This window comes from Hesperophylax consimilis, chromosome 27 (assembly GCF_061612785.1).
Source record: "Hesperophylax consimilis isolate HC1 chromosome 27, BYU_Hcon_1.0, whole genome shotgun sequence".
NCBI lineage: Eukaryota > Metazoa > Arthropoda > Insecta > Trichoptera > Limnephilidae > Hesperophylax > Hesperophylax consimilis.
The window spans coordinates 24616350-24637998 of record NC_142862.1 but is presented as its reverse complement, the minus strand read 5'-3'; the positions used below and the strand labels follow the sequence as shown (position 1 = coordinate 24637998).

Here is a 21649-nt window from a genome sequence, read left to right as displayed (position 1 = left end):
AGACAAACATTCCCGGGTTACGAATAACCTGACAATATTTGAAAATCTCCTACTACCAACACAGAAAGCGGAAAATGTTGCTTGTGTTGTGATGGAGGACTTAGCCAGTCAAGGAATTGAACACACTACGCCTGGGTGGGACCCAAGCGCGATGTCAACTCGGCCACCGACCGGTCATTATAGTTAGTAATAATGGTGACCGGATAAATCATCACAATGATAATTCATCACTTCTTTAAAAAGTTATATAAAGTCATGGAAAGTGATAAAACAAAAACCTTTTTAACTGGGTTAAGTAGGTTAGGTTAGGCTAGGTTAAAACAAAAATTTGCCTCGTTTCTAATGACTTTATATCACTTTTTAAAAGTGTGTTTAATTGTCACTGTGTTGAGTTATCATGGAGCCAGTAATAACATAGATCATTGTAGAAATGTATTATATATTTGTACAGCGCCCTTGAGGTGATTTAGCACAAAAACGGCGCTATACAAATCATCCAAATATTATTATTATTACTAAACACCAGAAGATTAACTTCTCAGCCTAATTTGTTCAGTTTTCTGAAAAAACAGCTATTATCCGTAGAGTCAATTTGTTCGTTTTTAAAACAGCTGATTTGGTCTCATGGAAATTGTTGTCTCCTTTATCGTCATAGTTAGAAATATGAACTAAACGGTGTTAGAAAGAAAAATACCAAGCTTTACATTCAAATATAGAAGTTAACCACAGAATAATTAAAATGTACACCTTTATCAAACCAAAAGTTCCGACCGCAATTTAGAAAAACATTATGAAACTTTGTGAATTTGTTATTTATTATTTTTATATGAAACCACATAAAAGTGTGGTAGCGGTAATGTTTATAATAAATTTGCATAATAAAAGTGTGGTAGCAGTAATGTTTATATTACGTTTGTCTAATAACATGTGTTTTTTTTAGTTATCAGTAATTTTAATTCAATCTTTAGACGAAAATACGTAAGGAGAGCATTTTTTAAAACTTTAAATTTTAATGTTTAATTTAAAAAATGTACTAGCTGACGGCGTTGCTGGGAATTATCCTTAGGAGATATATACCATTGCGGAATTTTCTGTAGGTATTTTAAAGATATACAATTCCACATTAGTGTACATTATTTGAATGTATCTTGACAGCGTTAGCAATGTAAGTGCCCGAAAGTATGTTTTTTTCGACTTGATTACAAAATATCGACTTTTCTCTACTTTCTATAAATATACAAACCTTCCGGAAGAAATTCTCTAAATGATAGTGAAAACCCTATCAAAATCAGTTGCGTAGTTTAGAAGAACTAAGCGCACTAAGTTGGATTAGCTGGAAGAAATAAGATGTAACCTATAAGCTATACCCTTTGTACTCTGTATTTTTGTGCAATAAATATTTTTTTGAATTGTTGAATTTTGAATTTTGCACAAACAGACAGACGCCGATAGCGACTTTGTTTTATACTATTTAGAGATTCGTAATTATAAAATTTTAAAGACTATTTCATCACCTTTCAAAAACAGTTCTTAATTTTCGGATACGTTCAGAAACATCCTATTTATTTGGATTTTATTGCGAAGCAAAAATACACACACTTTAAGAAATATAGCGGTATAGAGGTTTGAAGGGTTAATAAAATAAGACAAACTGTAAATTAAAATATCTTAGCAGAAATAATTCGTTCATTTGAATACAAATTTTCCACCCTGTTTCAGTCAGAGGGGTGCCTCTTCAGTCATTCTTGAAAATTCATTTGATTTTTTTTTGTTTTTGAAGACAATCTATATTTGGTAAGTTTTTAGATTCTCACGGCCAAAAGCATTTTTGTTGTTTGTTTTTGGGGTGTTATGCCGTGTTGCGCTAACTCCTTCTTTAGCCGACGTTTCGGACAGCGTTGCAGTGTCCATCATCAGGGCAGATCCGGGGATCGATAAAGAAGGAGTTAGCGCAACACGGCATAACACCCCAAAAACAAACAACAAAAAAAACAATCTATATTTATTTTATTTTGTGCAGCTATTAATTTATAATGCAAAGTTAGTTATTATAGTTGCCCTGGCATCCGAGAAATCTTCACCACTAACAAAAATAATATGTAAATCTCCGGAGACACTACTTTTTTTAATAAAACACATTTTGCATCCAATCCTAGGAAAAACATCCTTGCAAATAGAGTTGTGGATGTAATGTGTCGCCTACGTTAGTAATAATAATAATACTTATGTATATGTACGAGGTTTAACAAGCCAAAAAAATACGACGACACAAATATTCCTGATAATTCCACAGGAAATAACTCACATTTTATTTGCGAAAAAATAAAAAGCAAAGAAAATAGTTTATTCCGGTCAAATCAGGAAATAAGTCAGCAAATAAAATAGTTTATTCCGGTCAAATCAGGAAACAAGTCAGCAAAGAAAATAGTTTATTTTGGTCAAATCAGGAAATAAGTCAGCAAAGAAAATAGTTTATTCCGATCAAATCAGCAAAGAAGTCAGCAAAGAAAATAGTTTATTCCGGTCAAATCAGGAAATAAGTCAGCAAAGAAAATAGTTTATTCCGGTCAAATCAGGAAATAAGTCAGCAAAGTAAGTAGTTTATTCGGTCAAATCAGAAGTCAGCAAAGAAAATAGTTTATTTCGGTCAAATCAGGAAATAAGTCAGCAAAGAAAATAGTTTATTCCGATCAAATCAGCAAAGAAGTTATAGCAGCTCCACAGAATTCACGGAAATGCTGTTTCACCTCTTTTAAATGTTATCATTCTGAGGAATTGGGCGACATAAAGAAATAACAGTCAGCAGTTTGTTACATTTCTAATAAAATCTATTCTTATCGTTTCATCTTTATTGTTTATCCGATAAATCTCTCAGATCGGCGTCTATAACCCACCTTCCCCATCCCCTCTCCCTGCTACAGCCTCTCACTTCTCCCACTTGTCGACCCCTGACCTTAGCCTAGCGCCACCTATTGACAGTCACACATTTACCGTTTACATTCACACACACAATGCACGACTTATGACAGTGTCAGATCAAGGCGAGATCATTTTAATACTTATTTTTCGAGATCTTAAAATGAAAAGCTTTTTTTTTAATTTTCCGAAATAAAAACCTTCTTTATGTGAACACCGCAAAGAGGATCCACCTGCTTCAACCGTCGGGATCCAGTGAGACTATGGCATCCCCAATTAGGGTATGCTGTGACGCCAAAAGTGGTGGGGAAGGGGATATGAAGGTGGGGAAGTACCGGGCTATTCATATCTAGTCACCAAACATGGTTTAAGCCATTTCAAGCAAATTTTCGATTCTGAATGTTGGTCTTTCATCACATCGATTTTGAGAGTATCTACTACTGATTTCGACTGAATCTGAAATTTCGTAATATTTCGTAAGAATTTGGTCGCTTGGGCTATTAAGGCGATGCACTACTTCGTGTAATATTTTAAATTGAGCCGCTATCAATAACAACCCTTACGTAGATGGCGATAAGGTTTAAATTCCCGCTAACACCATCCGCCTGTTTTGATTTATGCAAGAAATAAACATGGCCAAAAAGTGTCTTTTATTTTATTTTGAGGATGTTCAGGCATAAATATCTATTTTTTCGATCATTTTATAAATAACTTAATTTTCCACATTGTACAATGAAATCATAACCGAAAATGGGTTCGTAAGTAGGAGATTTTGAACTTTAAAGCAGTTTTCATAGGCCTTTACATTATTTTTTCTGGGCTTATACAAAGGCTTATCTAAAAAAGACTCGATTATTTCAAAGGCCAAGATGTATTCTACTCGCAGTATTTAATTAAAGCATCTGAAACATTTCTAGGCGACCAAATTTTCAAACCAAAAACACAGGATTTTGCATTATTACGTATGGCATCGCCTTAATCTGTTTCAACAAGAAGCCTCTAAAACGATAGAGCCCGTGGTGCGGCCTCTGATCGGCCCAATGTATATTTCGGTCCTGACTCTGGTGCTATTTTCGGCACATCGGCGTCGCGAGAGATCGTGCTTACGTATTTCCGAAACCTCCTTTGGAAATAATATTATAACGGATCGTAATAGTTTGACGACATTCATTTTACGATGCCATAATATGCTTTGGGAGTCACTCAGATTGTTACGTTTGATAGGCCCTACCAAAATGGCTTTGCGGCTCTAACGATTATTGATGAATAATAAAATGCAATAATATCATTATTGCCGTGTTAACCGCTAGTAAAAATGTTAATACGATTTGGCTAGACGTAAAAGCGGAATCTGCTATGATTGCCAAACAAACACTTTTGAATAATAAGTTGCGGCGTCTTGAAATTTGCACAGCTTTTTCTGTTTGAATTTTCTAGGCCATCGTTATTTCGATCATGAGCTCTATGAGGCGTTGAGTATCGATTTATGATCAGTTACTCGATTCTATCTTTAAAATTCCATATTAATTTTTGTTGAAACTGAAAATTTTCCGTAAATGCTATTTTTCCACCGGCCTAACGACTGCTTTACACCATACTTTTATTAAAACCGATCCACAAATCGCGATACCCCCACGAAAACTTTTCGCCTTACACGGTCATTATTTCCATAATTACGATTGCATATAGATAGTTGCATAGAAATAATATTTTGAGACGATACTAAAACTCGTCAAAAAAACACCTTGAACATAACCAGAGATGTACTTTATTTCAAATAAATCCATTTCAAATGGAAATGCAAAATGGTTATTTTCCATTTTGCATTTTAAATGCTTTTCTAAAAACCATTTTGCATCTTAAATTCTTTTTTGCAACATTCTTCCTACTATCTCCACTCATCTTTTTTTCATAAGCCCCAAATATCAGTCGGTCCTCAACCTCGCTATGAGAGATAATTTACATTTGTCAAGTTGCTCCCTGGTAGGAGCCCTGGCAATTGTGTGATACCATTACAAAAAATACTGATTCAAATACTGAACATGGGGCCATGACGCTGTAATATTAAATGTTAGATAGCAGTTTCTATGTTTTTACGTTGGCAACATTTATCCCGCGCAAATTTTTTGTGGTTCATAATCCGTAGTCGTGGCATTTTTTGATTTACCATCATGTAATATGTTTGTTCTACATTGATGTCCATTATTAAATGACAAAACTGTTTAAAAATTTATTATTATTTTTTTATTTTTTGACCTGAGAAACCATTTTGCATTTTCAATGCATTTTGAAAATAGGTATTTTGGATTTTGCATTTGAAATGCTTTTCTAAAAACCATTTTGCATTTTCAAATTGAAAAGTTTTGACCCATTTCCATTTTGCATTTTAATGGTATTGGGTACCCATTTTGCACATCTCTGAACATAACCATAGCTCACAATCATGAAATCATCTGTCACTGTTATTTGCGAGCAATGACAATTACAAAGCACGTGATTTTAATTTTATTTTAATCGTAATAATTTTCATAGTACCAACCAGTGTAATGGCCAGAATGTAGCCAAATAAGCTCCAGTGGTTAAGAACTTATTTTGTATTCTTGTTTGCATATACAATCATTGAACTCCTTTGTACAACAGAACTTACCATGATAACTTGTATTGTTCCTGCTTATATCGTTCGTACTCATTAGCAATATTAGTCGAGTGAAAATCTAATTATTGCTTATAATTATTTATTATCCTTTATGTTATGCATAAAACCTTGTCTTATAAACATTAGTTTATCATTAAAAATAATAACAGTTTATTAATGCCTAAACGTGTGTCAAAAGATCCACTAACCTAAAAAGCGATGCTTCCTGAAATGGTAATACTATAGTAATTGCATAGCCACCTTTCACAATTATTATGTTTTTTAAAGCAATTCGGATCTCCAGCCAGACCCGATGGAAACAAATTTTATAATGAACAGTAGTTTTGTTAATTAAAAAATACACTGTAGCAATCGGTTCTACACAGTGACAATTCAACACATTTTTAAAAAGTGATATAAAGTCATTAGAAACGATGAAAAAAAAATTAAACCTAACCTAACCTACTTAACCCAGTAAATAAAGTTTTTGTTTCATCACTTTCAATGACTTTATATAACTTTTAAAGATGTGATGGATTATCATTGTGATGATTTATCCTGTCACCGTAGCAATCATGTGATTTGAATTTCTTTGTCCAAAGGCATTTCTGCAATGCCATCTATTTGCTTTTCACTAAAGCGTGTCAGCACTACACATTTTAGTGATCCTTTAAATACATAGTGGCAACGAAATAGTTGAGGTAACGAAAACAAAAACAAATTAATATTATGGTGCTTAACCAAATGGGCAATATTTATACTTTGAATATTAGGTTTACAGTATTCCTACTGTGTAATGATGAAGCACAATATTTTTTTTATTTTTTTATTTTTTTTTATTTTTTTTATTTGGTACATTATTTTTTACAATTTATGTTTTCCAGTAATGTAGGCCTCACTGGGTGGCTTGCCCGTGCTGAGGCCTTCATTTTATAATATGAAAATATAATCTACATATTATTTAAAGAGAAAATAATACATTTAAAAAGAAAATAATACATTTAAAATTAAAAAGTAATACAATGAAAATAATCTTGTGTGTTTGTGAGTGATGTGTGTTTATATTGGTTTTGTGTGTTACGTGTAGGTTTTATTTTTATTTTTTGCTATGACATTTTGGTAATATTGTATTTTTGTTCTTTAATCCATTTTGTAATTTTGTGTGTGAATTTATTTTTATTTTCCTCAATTTAAATTTCAAGTTTTACACTGTTGAAAGCTTTTATAGCATGGTATTGGTAATTATGTCCCGATGATGGCCAACATCAGATTACGGAGGACCACAAAAGAAGAAATAATAAAAATTTTGCCAAAATGATAACAATTTTTTTTTGTCTCCAGGTTCGTCCGTGCTGCGCTTCGCGACGGAACCCTCGGACGCGTCCGTGCCCGGCGGCGGCGCGCTCTCGCTGCACTGCGCCCCCGCGGCGGGCGCGCCCGGTGCACTCACCACTTGGCGCTGGGCTCCCACGCTGCCCCTGGACGATGCGCCGCCGCTGGACACCACCGGAGACCCCTACAGGTGAGACACATTGTAGCCAGAAGCAGGGACGTATTCTTGTTTGCAGTGTTTGTTGTGCACACGGGCGGCCGATATTATTTCATTTTTTTAACCTTCCAGCGGGCGCGCTGTCGTAAAATTTACGACAGACGCGCCTTATCGCTTCCCCCACTCTTACCACTTAGTTGTAAGCATCGAGCTTCGAGATATGCTAGAGTCAAATCAAATCAAATCAAATGTCAATAATTTACCGCAGTATATAAGTGCTGAATTACGGGATCAAAGTGAATTACGGTCGGGCAGTTGAACCGATAACAGAAGAAGAAAATAGAAGCTTTCCAAAACTCAGCGTTTGTCGGTTATGTGCACTGGATAAAAAAAGATCCTCAGCATCAATGAAGTGTTGCCGTTGTCAGTCCTTTACATGCAAGAACCATTCTTCAGATGAGGTGGTTTGTAACAATTGTAAGGATGATAATTTTGATTCTGACTAAATAAGATAAAATATTTGTTTTGAAATATTAACATGTTTAGAGTGTTGCTTCGTTTTTTTTTGAGAAAGTCAAATAATTTTTGTTGATAATAGTGCTGCCTATTATCATTTTTCATAAACTTAAAGAAATTCCCTAACATTTGTATAAAGAACATGGTGAAAACTCGATGACGTAAAATTTACGACAAGCGCCCGCTCAAGGGAAATTTCTCAACGCGCCCGCTGGAAGGTTAAGGTACTCTCAGTATAGTATATAAAGATCACCATTCAGAATCTAAACGTTGCTTGAAATGGCTTTAGCCGTGTTTGCTGACCATGTCTGAATTGCCAGCCAGCTTTCCCACCTTCCTCTTTGCCATCTTCTGGTAACCCTTTCACTGAAGGAATTGAATGATATTTATAATATTCTGCTGTTATATCTTGAAAATTTAGATTGAAAATGAAATATAAGCTGATACTATCCCGGTCGCGCTAATCACCCTTTTTTGTTTTAGTTTTTCTAAAGTTGGGTCTCCTGCGACAAAATGTTTTCAAAACATCTGACGAAAACGAGAAAATCACCACAACGTTTTTCGTTTTCCTTCGGCCACGGAAAACAAAAACATAGTGGACTTATCCCAATGTTTTTATTTTTGTTGGATATTTTTGAAACATTTTACAGCAGGAGATGCACCTTTATACATACAACAAAATAACTTAATTTGATGATGAAATAGTATCATGTGTTTTAATGGTTTAATATATATATTACACATCCTGTCTTCTTACGGTTGGTTACCAATAAATGATAACCACGCTATAGGTTTGTACACAGAATTTTTTTTACTCTGAATTATTATTATAATAGATACCAAACTCAACTTTAACAAACATGCTGAATATACCCAAAAGAAAATTGGAAAAAAGATATCTTTTTTGGGAAGAATTCGCCAAGAACTGTCCGAAAAAACTGCAATCACCATTTATAACTCCACTATTGCTCCACATTTTAATTATTGCTCAACTATCCTTTTCCTATGTAACGATCGAGAGCAAAATAAATTTCAAATTCTCCAAAATAGGGCAATGAGAACAATACTCAGACGAAATAGATATTCAAAAATAAATAAAATGTTAAACGAACTAAATTGGCTAACGGTGAAACAGATGTTGACCTTGAACACGATGATATTTTTACACAAAATAGTAAACAACCTGCTACCCAAATATTTTTCAAATAAAATTGTATACAACAAGGACATACACAAACATAAAACTAGGACGTGCAATGAAATCAGGCTACCAAAAAAGGACAAGGCGAATACTCGGAATAGTATATTATATAAAGGGATGAAATACTATGTATAACGCGCTGCCGGAAAACCTAAAGTCTGCCCCAATTTTTTTTTTTTTTTTTTTTTTTTTCCTTTATTCATGAAATATTAATGTGTACAGTTTTTACATGCTTTTCGACTACCACACTAGACACACGCCCGTATTATGGATTGGAATAATTGGAAAGTTCAAGATGTTGTGTAGGAGCCACATCAAGCAAGAAAAAACATAGTATATTTATATGTATTAATTAGTCATTTGTAAACTTAAATGTACAAATTACTAAAATAAAATTAATAAATAAAATATTTTTTAATTGTTTTATTTAATTCTGTATTGAACTCATTTAATGTTATATCCTGTCTTATTTTAAAATATGACATCTTGTCTTAATATGACATCTTCAATCACCACCAGAATAAGCTCCATAAAATAAATGTTTTTCTTATTTATCAAAGATTAGCGATTTTTTGATTTATATAAATTTCATTATTTAAATTTTTAATATGTCTCATTAGAGGTAAAGTCAAAAGTAAGAAATCCTTCACCGATTGCTTTGAAATTTTAACACAATGTTGCATTCGAATAAGCGTGTGTTTTTATCTACCTATATTACATAGATGCCACCTGTGAAAGGAAATTTTTTTTTTTTGAAAAAAAAAACAGCTGTTGGTCAAACAGGCTTTTTTTTTAAAACAGCGCTATCTGTTGGATGTAAAAGCAATTTGCGCTATTGTTTCTCTATCTGCACAGACAGACTGAGCCACAGCAATGCGTGACGGGGTAAATCTAGTAATATAATATAACAATAATAATGTAAATTTTTTCAGGAAAATATTGGACAATGGCACACTGGAGCTGACAGACCTGGGCACCGGTGCGCAGCCAGGAGACTACCAGTGCCTCATCAGCGCCGAGGGTGTGGGCACTATCGTCTCCAGAGTCGCCACCGTCACACTACCCAGTAAATTAATATTCAATATTAATCATAATTAGTTATATCATAATCGCTGTGTTTTGAATAACATTGTAGACCAGTCCCAAAAGAACCTTTCCTCCGTCAGTTAAGCAGTCAAGTTAAAGTGTAATGTGTGCGTAAAAGAGGATGAGTGCAAGCTAGACAGAATGCTTTCAGGGATTAAAGATATGCTTAACTTCTCTCTTACCATTGTCAGTTCCCCAATAAACATCTCTACAAAACCTACCTACACGCTTTACTACAATATCTCACAGCAAATGCAGGGAATTTATCTACTGGACTATTGATGTTTTCATTAAGCGACACTTAATTGTACTGGATGGCTGTACCCACTGCAGGATTCAAATTCATTTGCCAACCATCTATCTATCAAAAGCCTGACTTTTTCTAAAGCATAGAATAAAAAAAAAACATTGGAATTTTTTTAAGAAAGATATTCATTCCCGGGTTACGAATAACTTGACAATAATTGAAAATCTTCTACTACCAACATAGAAAGTGGAAAATGTTAGATGTGACCTGATGGAGGACTTAGCCAGTAGAGGAATTGAACGTACGATCCAAATGCAATGCCAACTCAGCCACTGATATATTTGAATGGAAACCAATGTCACCACTGGCTTCGTACCTTTTGGTTCTGGCCTAATTGGCCATATCACTCCAAGAGAAATGGGCTATCAATAGATTTATTGCAACAGTTGTTCGGAAGAAGCTGTTTGTAGAATCTTTTTAGATAACGTTAGTATCATAACATTATTTGTGTTTGTTTAATTTCCAGGTCTCCCCACGTTCGACGCCGAGCCCCAGGACCTGACAGTCTACCCGGGAGAGTCGGCCTTCTTCGCCTGCTCCGTGAGGGGCCGGATCCCGTCCTACACCAAACCCTCGGCTCTGGGCAGGCAGCATCATGCCCAGCCGCCGGGGCCACTGGACATCAAGGTATTCTCTTGGATTTGGACTTCAGTCTCACAACATGACCCTGATTGGGGATGTCATAGTTCCACTGGCTCCGGGCAGTTAGGGGAATATGGCGACAATAAAAATTTTAACCCACACAAACTAGTCCTGGATCCCGAACCGCCAATGGTCAGGTCGCTATTTCAAAAAAGATTCAATCATTTCATTGCGGCACCCGTGATGTACGTGGCGAGTGACCATAGATATATAAATTTTGACACAGAAATAGAGATGTTAGATACCTGAAATTGGCTGTCAGTTCCTGCTGGAAACCGCAGTGACAGTCTATTTCAGATGAACCATCTCTATTTTCTGTTTATTTATTATGAAAATTAGCAAATTTTGTTTACAACACTATTTTTTATTGATAGTTTTTCTTTGAAAGGTAGAATGTATGCATTGCACTACCTATGCGTGCGTACCTACTGGGATAAACTATTATTATCATATAATAAAAATTATCAACATGTTTCAAAACCAAAAGTGCTCATCAATCATCAGGATACAAGAATACCAAACAAAGTGGGTTATTTTCATAATTTAAAATGACTCCACAAAGTGATATTGCAATTATTGAAGAAGTATATATTTATTCAATTCTTTTGTAGTGGAATAACTTATTGAGTAAAACCTAATATTTGTAATATTTAATCATTGAAGACAATATTAACTACTCTCAAACAAGAGATGTAAAACAGAAAAATCAGAGAATGTTTCGGTTGTATCTTGGAATCTTTCTTATTTCTTACTAGGGGCCGTTCAAGTATTACGTAAGCAGATTTATTACAATTATTTACCCCCTCTTCCCCCTTGTCACCAAAGGAAAGCAAAGCTCTTACCCCCCCCCCCCCCCCCTCCCATGCTTACGTAAAAATTGGTACCTATATGCATTTTTCTGTTAATGTATTCTGTTTTTTAAGCGAGTTCCTAAACATATTAATTATTTGTGGGAATCCCTGAATATGAATTCGGTTTTCAAACATAGACAATGTGTGGGTTGCCAATGTGTAAAAAAAAATAACTACTGCTGAGCAGTGCTGACGTAATCACTATCTCGACCCCCCCACCCCCCATGTCATCAAAACTTTTATAAGCAAAGTAAAGACCCCCCTGCCCCCCTATAGTGCTTACATAATACTTGTACGGCCCCTTATTCCTATTATAAAATTTTCTCGTGTTCTGTTTCAGATCCAGTGGTTGAAAAACGAAGCCCCCATTCGGCTGGACGAGACCCGCATGACGGTGCTGCCGACGGGGGCACTGGAGATAGACCCCGTGGGGGCTCAGGACCGGGGGGCCTACAGGTGCAACGTGTCCCGGCTGGCGGCCCCTGGTTACAGGTGAGACACTAAATGAAATAGAGAAATCAATATTAATATCTTAATTTCAAACTTTATCAGTCCTGTTGTATCCCTCTAAGATAGTTCTTCACTCCTTCCGGTTTACTGCCTTCTCCCTTCAGTTCCTTATACATAACGTGCCCTTGGAATAAACAAGGTTCTATCTGACACAGCAATGTTTTTCACTCGAGCGAAAGAGATTTACGGGTGTTCAGTTTGTGATTCAGTCATTCAATTTAATTAACACACAATGCTTTCCACTTGAGCGAAGGAGATTTACTCCAAATTTATTATTTGCCTACGATCATTTTGCTTACGATCATTGGCTGATTATTTGCCTACGATCGTTTTGCTTATGATCATTTTGTATATGATCATTGGCTTATTATTTGCCTACAATCATTTTGCTTACGATCATTGGCTTATTATTTGCCTACAATCATTTTGCTTACAATCATTTTACTTATAACTTAAAGCTGACAACTTTTTCCCCATTTTGTATTGAATAAGTATGTAACGATTATTTATTTGTCGTTATTATTCCAGACTCAGCAATAAGGCCCAGCTTACGATCAACATGGACATGACCCTGGCCGAGACTGTAACGGCTCCCAAGTTCATCGCCGAGCCACGGTCACTGACTGTCACTGAAGGTATCGCATGCGTACAATTTTTTCAACGTCGACCCTTATTCTTCTAATTATTGTTACCGTTAATAACTTAACATAAAATACATATAATAAATGTTTATTTCGTCAGGATCACCGGTTACGATGGATTGTGCAGCCTCCGGAAACCCGAGACCTGATATTACTTGGCTGAACAACGGAGTGGCAATCGACCTCAAGTAAAAATAATCATTAATTATATTTTCTGAACTACTATTATTTTTTTTTATTTTTTTTTTTTTTAGTTGAGACACAAACAGGACATTTAAAGTACATTCTTGTATAGTAGAAAATAAATTTATAAACAAATATAAATGTCCCTAGACTAATGTGTCTGCAGCAATCACATTTGCACATTCACTATCAAAACAATATCATTATTTTTTTATACAAAGCTTAAAAATTAAAGAAATTACAAGACATAATAATTTTGAAAATATGTTTAAATTAGGTATATAATAGAAAATATCAAACCATCAAAAATCAACAAACAATATTTGATTTTAATTTTTTTTTTTTTTTAGAAAATAGAAAACATGGAGATATGTCATGAAACAAGTTATATTATTTACGAAAATATCTCTGCAAGCATGTGTTTTAGCAATATCGTTGTATGATCGAGACATTCCAGACGTAGGATTAAAATAACCAGTGTTATTGGTAAAAAATTCCTGTCCAAAATGTGTTAAGGTTTCTAGTGAATTTGGGCCTGGCGTTAAACTTGATTTGATGGACTATGTTACTATCTACTTGATTATTCACAATTTTGTAAATTTAATTAGTAATAATATTATGTATACATATTTACATTGTAATTGAACAAGTACATCCTGTTGACAAACTGCTTAGATGTAATTTAACGGAAAAAACTAAAAATAATTTAAAAAAAAAGATAATATTTGACTAATTGTTATCTTAGTTGCACAGGGTTCTAACTGATTTTTTTTTTCAAAAATGACCTTTGAATGCAAAACTGTTTCTTTTGCTCATTTCTATAACCAAAATAACTTTCAATCTGTGATTTATTTTCGTAGATACTTGTATGATGAAGTTCTAACATCAAGTTTCTAAAGCTTCCATTCATTTTACAAGGTTCTAACATCACTTTTGAACCTTTGTACAAATAGTCAACCGATATCGCTGAAAATTTCATAGTTTGTTCTAATTAGTGCCGGGAGTGTTTAGAGAGTGATTTGAACGGTAGAGGCATACTAGGAAAACAATATCTCTGCACCGCAATGAAATACGGAGTAGAATTAAATCGGGAGTAGAATTAAATCGATGTAATATAGTTTTTTAACAGTAACATTATGGTACGAGTATACAGTAGTGAATGGTGAAATAAGTTTTTTTTTTATTGTTTCTTTATTCATAAATATTTAATTGATTACAATAATTTTTTCATGAATAAAGTACTAGGCTCATGCCCGTATTATGGTAGTCAACGCTAAGGTGATGTGTCAAAGCTTGCAAAAACGATTTCACATAATCTATTTAACATTTTCTGATTTTTATTTATGAAGTATTTTAGTTTGACATATTTTAAAGGAAAATATTTAATTAGAATTAGGGAAATGAAGTTAAACCTTATGCAATAAATTATTATGCCCTAGCTGGTTACATGTGGTTCTTTGTGCACATTTAGGTATGTTCTAAAATGGTAAGTATACATCCTATTCAATTTTTTTCCTTTGAAATATGTTAAACTACAATACTGAACACAAGATTCAACCTCAAAATCAGAAATCGGTAATTAGATTATGAGAAATCTTCTTTGCAAACTTTGACACCTCATATCTCAGAACAAGATAAGGCGAAGTTAGAACCTTGTCGAACCAAAGTGATATGTTTTAGTGCTGATTTTCCTAAACTTATTTCCCAAAGCTTATCACACTCTTTTCATTATTCAGTACTCTGTCACTAAACCGCCACCCCTAAAACCGGAAAAGTATACAATAAAATAGTGAAAGCGGCAGATTATTGAGCATTCCTACAAAATAGTGAAAGCGGCGGATTATTGAGCATTCATACAAAACAGTGAAAGCGACAGATTCATACAAAATAGTGAAAGTGGCGGATTATTGAGCATTCATACAAAACAGAAAAAGTACAAAAAAAGTGCATTCATACAAAACAGTGAAAGCGGCGGATTATTGAGCATTCATACGAAACAGTGAAAGCGACAGATTCATACAAAATAGTGAAAGTGGCGGATTATTGAGCATTCATACAAAATAGTGAAAGCGACGGATTGTGGAGCATTCATACAAAATAGTGAAAGCGACGGATTGTGGAGCATTCATACAAAACAGTGAAAGCGACGGATTATTGAGCATTCATACAAAATAGTGAAACCTACGGATTACTGAGCATTCATGCAAAACGGTGAAAGCCACGGATTATTGAGCATTCATACAAAATAGTGAAAGTGGCGGATTATTGTTCATTCATACAAAATAGTGAATGCAGAGGATTATTGAGCATTCATACAAAACAGTCAAAGCGACGGATTCTTGAGCATTCATACAAAACAGTGAAAGCGACAGATTCATACAAAATAGTGAAAGTGGCGGATTATTGAGCATTCATACAAAATAGTGAAAGCGACGGATTGTGGAGCATTCATACAAAATAGTGAAAGCGACGTATTGTGGAGCATTCATACAAAACAGTGAAAGCGACGGATTATTGAGCATTCATACAAAATAGTGAAAGTGGCGGATTATTGAGCAATACAAAAAGCGACAGATTCATACAAAACAGTGAAAGCGACAGATTATTGAGCATTCATACAAAATAGTGAAAGCGACGGATTGTTGAGCATTCACACAAAATAGTAAAAGTGGCGGATTATTGAGCATTCATACAAAATAGTGAAAGCTACGGATTATAGTTCCTTCATACAAAATAGTGAAACCTACGGATTACTGAGCATTCATACAAAACAGAAAAAGTGACGGATTATTGAGCATTCATACAAAATAGTGAAAGTGGCGGATTATAGTTCATTCATACAAAATAGTTAAAGCGGAGGATTACTGAGCATTCATACAAAACAGAAAAAGTGACGGATTATTGAGCATTCATACAAAATAGTGAAAGTGGCGGATTATAGTTCATTCATACATAATAGTTAAAGCGGAGGATTATTGAGCATTCATACAAAATAGTGAAAGCGGCGGATTATTGAGCATTCATACAAAACAGTGAAAGCGACGGATTATTGAGCATTCATACAAAATAGTGAAAGTGGCGGATTATTGAGCATTCATTAAAAATAGTGAAAGCGACAGATTATTGAGCAATCAAACAAAATAGTGAAAGTGGCGGATTAAAGTTCATTCATACAAAATAGTGAAAGTGGCGGATTATTGAGTATAATACAAAATAGTGAAACCTACGGATTACTGAGCATTCATACAAAACAGAAAAAGTACAAAAAAAGTGCATTCATACAAAACAGTGAAAGCGGCAGATTATTGAGCATTCATACGAAACAGTGAAAGCGACAGATTCATACAAAATAGTGAAAGTGGCGGATTATTGAGCATTCATACAAAATAGTGAAAGCGACGGATTGTGGAGCATTCATACAAAATAGTGAAAGCGACGGATTGTGGAGCATTCATACAAAACAGTGAAAGCGACGGATTATTGAGCATTCACACAAAATAGTGAAACCTACGGATTACTGAGCATTCATGCAAAACGGTGAAAGCCACGGATTATTGAGCATTCATACAAAATAGTGAAAGTGGCGGATTATTGTTCATTCATACAAAATAGTGAATGCAGAGGATTATTGAGCATTCATACAAAACAGTGAAAGCGGCGGATTCTTGAGCATTCATACAAAACAGTGAAAGCGACAGATTCATACAAAATAGTGAAAGTGGCGGATTATTGAGCATTCATACAAAATAGTGAAAGCTTCGGATTATTGAGCTTTCATATAAAATAGTGAAACTGCGGCCGATTATTGAGCATTCATACAAAATAGTGAAAGCGGCGGATTATTGAGCAATACAAAAAGCGACAGATTCATACAAAACAGTGAAAGCGACAGATTATTGAGCATTCATACAAAATAGTGAAAGCGACGGATTGTTGAGCATTCATACAAAATAGTAAAAGTGGCGGATTATTGAGCATTCATACAAAATAGTGAAAGCTACGGATTATAGTTCCTTCATACAAAATAGTGAAACCTACGGATTACTGAGCATTCATACAAAACAGAAAAAGTGACGGATTATTGAGCATTCATACAAAATAGTGAAAGTGGCGGATTATAGTTCATTCATACAAAATAGTTACAGCGGAGGATTATTGAGCATTCATACAAAATAGTGAAAGTGGCGGATTATAGTTCATTCATACATAATAGTTAAAGTGGAGGATTATTGAGCATTCATACAAAATAGTGAAAGCGGCGGATTATTGAGCATTCATACAAAACAGTGAAAGCGACGGATTATTGAGTATTCATACAAAACAGTGAAAGCGACAGATTCATACAAAATAGTGAAAGTGGCGGATTATTGAGCATTCATACAAAATAGTGAAAGTGGCGGATTATAGTTCATTCATACATAATAGTTAAAGTGGAGGATTATTGAGCATTCATACAAAATAGTGAAAGCGGCGGATTATTGAGCATTCATACAAAACAGTGAAAGCGACGGATTATTGAGTATTCATACAAAACAGTGAAAGCGACAGATTCATACAAAATAGTGAAAGTGGCGGATTATTGAGCATTCATACAAAATAGTGAAAGTGGCGGATTATAGTTCATTCATACAAAATAGTTACAGCGGAGGATTATTGAGCATTCATACAAAATAGTGAAAGTGGCGGATTATAGTTCATTCATACAAAATAGTTAAAGTGGAGGATTATTGAGCATTCATACAAAATAGTGAAAGCGGCGGATTATTGAGCATTCATACAAAACAGTGAAAGCGACGGATTATTGAGCATTCATACAAAATAGTGAAACCTACGGATTACTGAGCATTCATACAAAACAGTGAACGCCACGGATTATTGAAAATTCATACAAAATAGTGAAAGTGGCGGATTATTGTTCATTCATCCAAAATAGTGAATGCAGAGGATTATTGAGCATTCATACAAAACAGTGAAATCGGCGGATTATTGAGCATTCATACTAAACAGTGAAAGTGGCGGATTATTGTTCATTCATACAAAATAGTGAAAGCTTCGGATTATTGAGAATTCATACAAAATAGTGAAAGCGGTTGATTATTGAGCATTCATACAAAATAGTGAAAGTGGCGGATTATTGAGAATTCATACAAAATAGTGAAACCTACGGATTACTGAGCATTCATACAAAACAGTGAAAGCGACGGATTATTGAGAATTCATACAAAATAGTAAAAGTGGCGGATTATTGAGCATTCATACAAAATAGTGAAAGCTACGGATTATAGTTCCTTCATACAAAATAGTGAAACCTACGGATTACTGAGCATTCATACAAAACAGAAAAAGTGACGGATTATTGAGCATTCATACAAAATAGTGAAAGTGGCGGATTGTTGAGCATTCATACAAAATAGTGAATCCTACGGATTACTGAGCATTCATACAAAACAGTGAAAGCGACAGATTCATACAAAATAGTGAAAGTGGCGGATTATTGAGCATTCATACAAAATAGTGAAAGCGACGGATTGTGGAGCATTCATACAAAATAGTGAAAGCGACGGATTGTGGAGCATTCATACAAAACAGTGAAAGCGACGGATTATTGAGCATTCAGACAAAATAGTGAAAGTGGCGGATTATTGTTCATTCATACAAAATAGTGAATGCAGAGGATTATTGAGCATTCATACAAAACAGTGAAAGCGGCGGATTATTGAGCATTCATACAAAACAGTGAAAGCGACAGATTCATACAAAATAGTGAAAGTGGCGGATTATTGAGCATTCATACAAAATAGTGAAAGCTTCGGATTATTGAGAATTCATACAAAATAGTGAAAGCGGTTGATTATTGAGCATTCATACAAAATAGTGAAAGTGGCGGATTATTGAGCATTCATACCAAATAGTGAAAGCTACGGATTATAGTTCATTCATACAAAATAGTGAAAGCGGAGGATTATTGAGCATTCATACAAAATAGTGAAAGCGGAGGATTATTGAGCATTCATACAAAATAGTGAAAGCGGCGGATTATTGAGCATTCATACAAAATAGTGAAACCTACGGATTACAAAACAGTGAAAGCGGCGGATTATTGAGCATTCATACAAAACAGTGAAAGCGACAGATTCATACAAAATAGTGAAAGTGGCGGATTATTGAGCATTCATACAAAATAGTGAAAGCTTCGGATTATTGAGAATTCATACAAAATAGTGAAAGCGGTTGATTATTGAGCATTCATACAAAATAGTGAAAGTGGCGGATTATTGAGCATTCATACAAAATAGTGAAACCTACGCATTACTGAGCATTCATACAAAACAGTGAAAGAGACGGATTATTGAGAATTCATACAAAATAGTAAAAGTGGCGGATTATTGAGCATTCATTCAAAATATTAAAAGTGGCGGATTATTGAGCATTCATACCAAATAGTGAAAGCTACGGATTATAGTTCATTCATACAAAATAGTGAAAGCGGAGGATTATTGAGCATTCATACAAAACAGTGAAAGCGACGGATTATTGAGCATTCATACAAAATAGTAAATGTGGCGGATTATTGAGCATTCATACAAAACAGTGAAAGCGACGGATTATTGAGCATTCATACAAATTAGTGAACGTGGCGGATTATTGAGCATTCTTACAAAATAGTGAAAGCGACGGATTATTGGGCATTCATACAAAACAGTGAAAGTGACGGATTATTGAGCATTCATACAAAATATGCATAAAATTAAAACAGGTATTTCGTAATAAATCAAACAAACACAGCTGTCGATCTTTTGTAAAATTTTTTTTTTGTTTTAAATTGAGGTGTCATGTTAAACGCATGCGAGAAGACCCCATTTTGTAAACTTAAATAAGTTATATAATTAAATATACAAAAAACATGGCCGAACGAAATAAACAGAAACACATGCGACAGTTGCTGGAATACACGGAGGGTTAATAGAAATGTCCTAAAACAACAATTGAACCCTGGTGACTTGTAAAATGCTCAGTTCTAGCAAGCTAGACGGCGGTACAGTAACTGAGTGTGTAAAATTAAGATAAGATATACACATCGGTATACAAAGCATGAAGCTCGAGTCTAGGCACGTTGTGCACTACTGAATTTGACCTACGCCTTCTTATTGCCCTCGCTGTCCCCTTATTGTTTTTCATTGCCTACCGACGCCCCTTTGGATCTTCCCCCCCCCATGATTATGATGTCTTTATGTGTTTACTAATTTGATATTGCTTTTCTAGTCACCTGGATAGCAGGTTCACTCTCCTCGGCTCAGGAGTATTGTACATCAGCTCTGTGAAAGAATCTGATGCTGGGACGTACCAGTGTCGGGCGGACAATAGAGAAGATTCATTGGATGCCACCGCTATACTCGACGTTCAGGTAAAGTTGTTTCTAATTCTCAAAAGTATCCTTACAACCAAGTCACAAAAGTATTCATTCATTAACATTTATCGTTCGATAATGTGTTGCCGACAATTTGACACCAACAGATATCAAATTCAACGGATATTATCAGTTGTTTATTATGCTACAAAACATGACATGAGAATAGGTTAGGTTAGGTTTATTGTTTGTTTGTGTTTTGTTATTGTTCTATTTTGTCTTGGAACTGTTTTACGTAGATCGTCATATTACTGCCTCTTCCTTTTTTGAGCATTTTCCCCACATAGCACTATAATTGAAACCGTTATTTAAGCGCTTGTTATATGATAGCGAAATTTCGCAAACTGTCAAAATGTCTTCATTTTTTTGTCACTAGAGGGCGGTAGTTGTACATTAATGAACATGTTAAAATATAACATCACATGTGCGTTTGTCGCAAAGCAATGATCGTATAATATGAATGTGAAATATTAAGTAAAACAAACAACTTAGTAAAAAGGTATGACTTATTTGCATAACCTACTATTTTGGTAAAGCATTTAATTTGACATTTTTTATAAATGTTTCATCATTCACTTTCTGTTGTCATTAGTGTTGAGGAACATTTCCGATACATATAGTTTGCTTTACACGGTGTTCGGAAACTCGTGGTATAAACGGTAAAACCCTTTATAGGTCATAAGCTAAAAACGGATAGTTTTGAGACCTGCAACATTAAGGTTTATATTTCTTTATGTTTACAAGTTATAAGCCCTTGGGTTGTAATCATTCTGAGGTAACGCACAGAGGTCTTGAATCGAACCAACCGCCCAAAGTTCGCACATGTTGAGTAAATTTACGAAAATCGCGTCCTGGTCAGTTTCTCTATAACATTATCAAAGCAGTTATTCCCCTGTAACGCAAATAAATAAAAGTACATTTTCCTTACCAACCTGTCGTTTTGTAATGAAAACAATAATTTTATATCATTTTTTTTAAATGGACACCGGTCAGAAAAAAACCCGCTGGAAAATCGAAAATTTCAAAAAAGCTAAGCAAAAAAAAGTTTTTTTCTGTTCATCAAAATGAATATAGAATACATAAATAAAACCATTAAGGGCGTATCGTTTAAAAAAAGTTGTCCTATAAAGGGATAACTTGTGAATAACCTTTCATTTATTGACAATTTTGGGTTATGACTTTTTTTATTTGAGCTTTCGTTTTCGAGAAAATCGAAGGTGGATTTATTTGGTGAATTTCTTAATTTTATATTTGATAGAATATC

The 21649-nt window shown here is 34.5% G+C and overlaps 1 protein-coding gene across 1 annotated transcript in view; it reads left to right on the top strand.

The window, feature by feature from the left end:
• Positions 1-21649, top strand: part of fra (neogenin protein frazzled) — a 255958-nt gene that overhangs the window by 195988 nt on the left and 38321 nt on the right. Inside the window, exons 2-8 of the mRNA XM_089647815.1 lie at positions 6893-7073; positions 9690-9823; positions 10617-10777; positions 11984-12135; positions 12682-12788; positions 12895-12982; positions 20241-20382. Coding sequence (XP_089503941.1) covers positions 6893-7073; positions 9690-9823; positions 10617-10777; positions 11984-12135; positions 12682-12788; positions 12895-12982; positions 20241-20382 — 965 coding nt within the window. The remainder of the gene's footprint in view (positions 1-6892; positions 7074-9689; positions 9824-10616; positions 10778-11983; positions 12136-12681; positions 12789-12894; positions 12983-20240; positions 20383-21649) is intronic.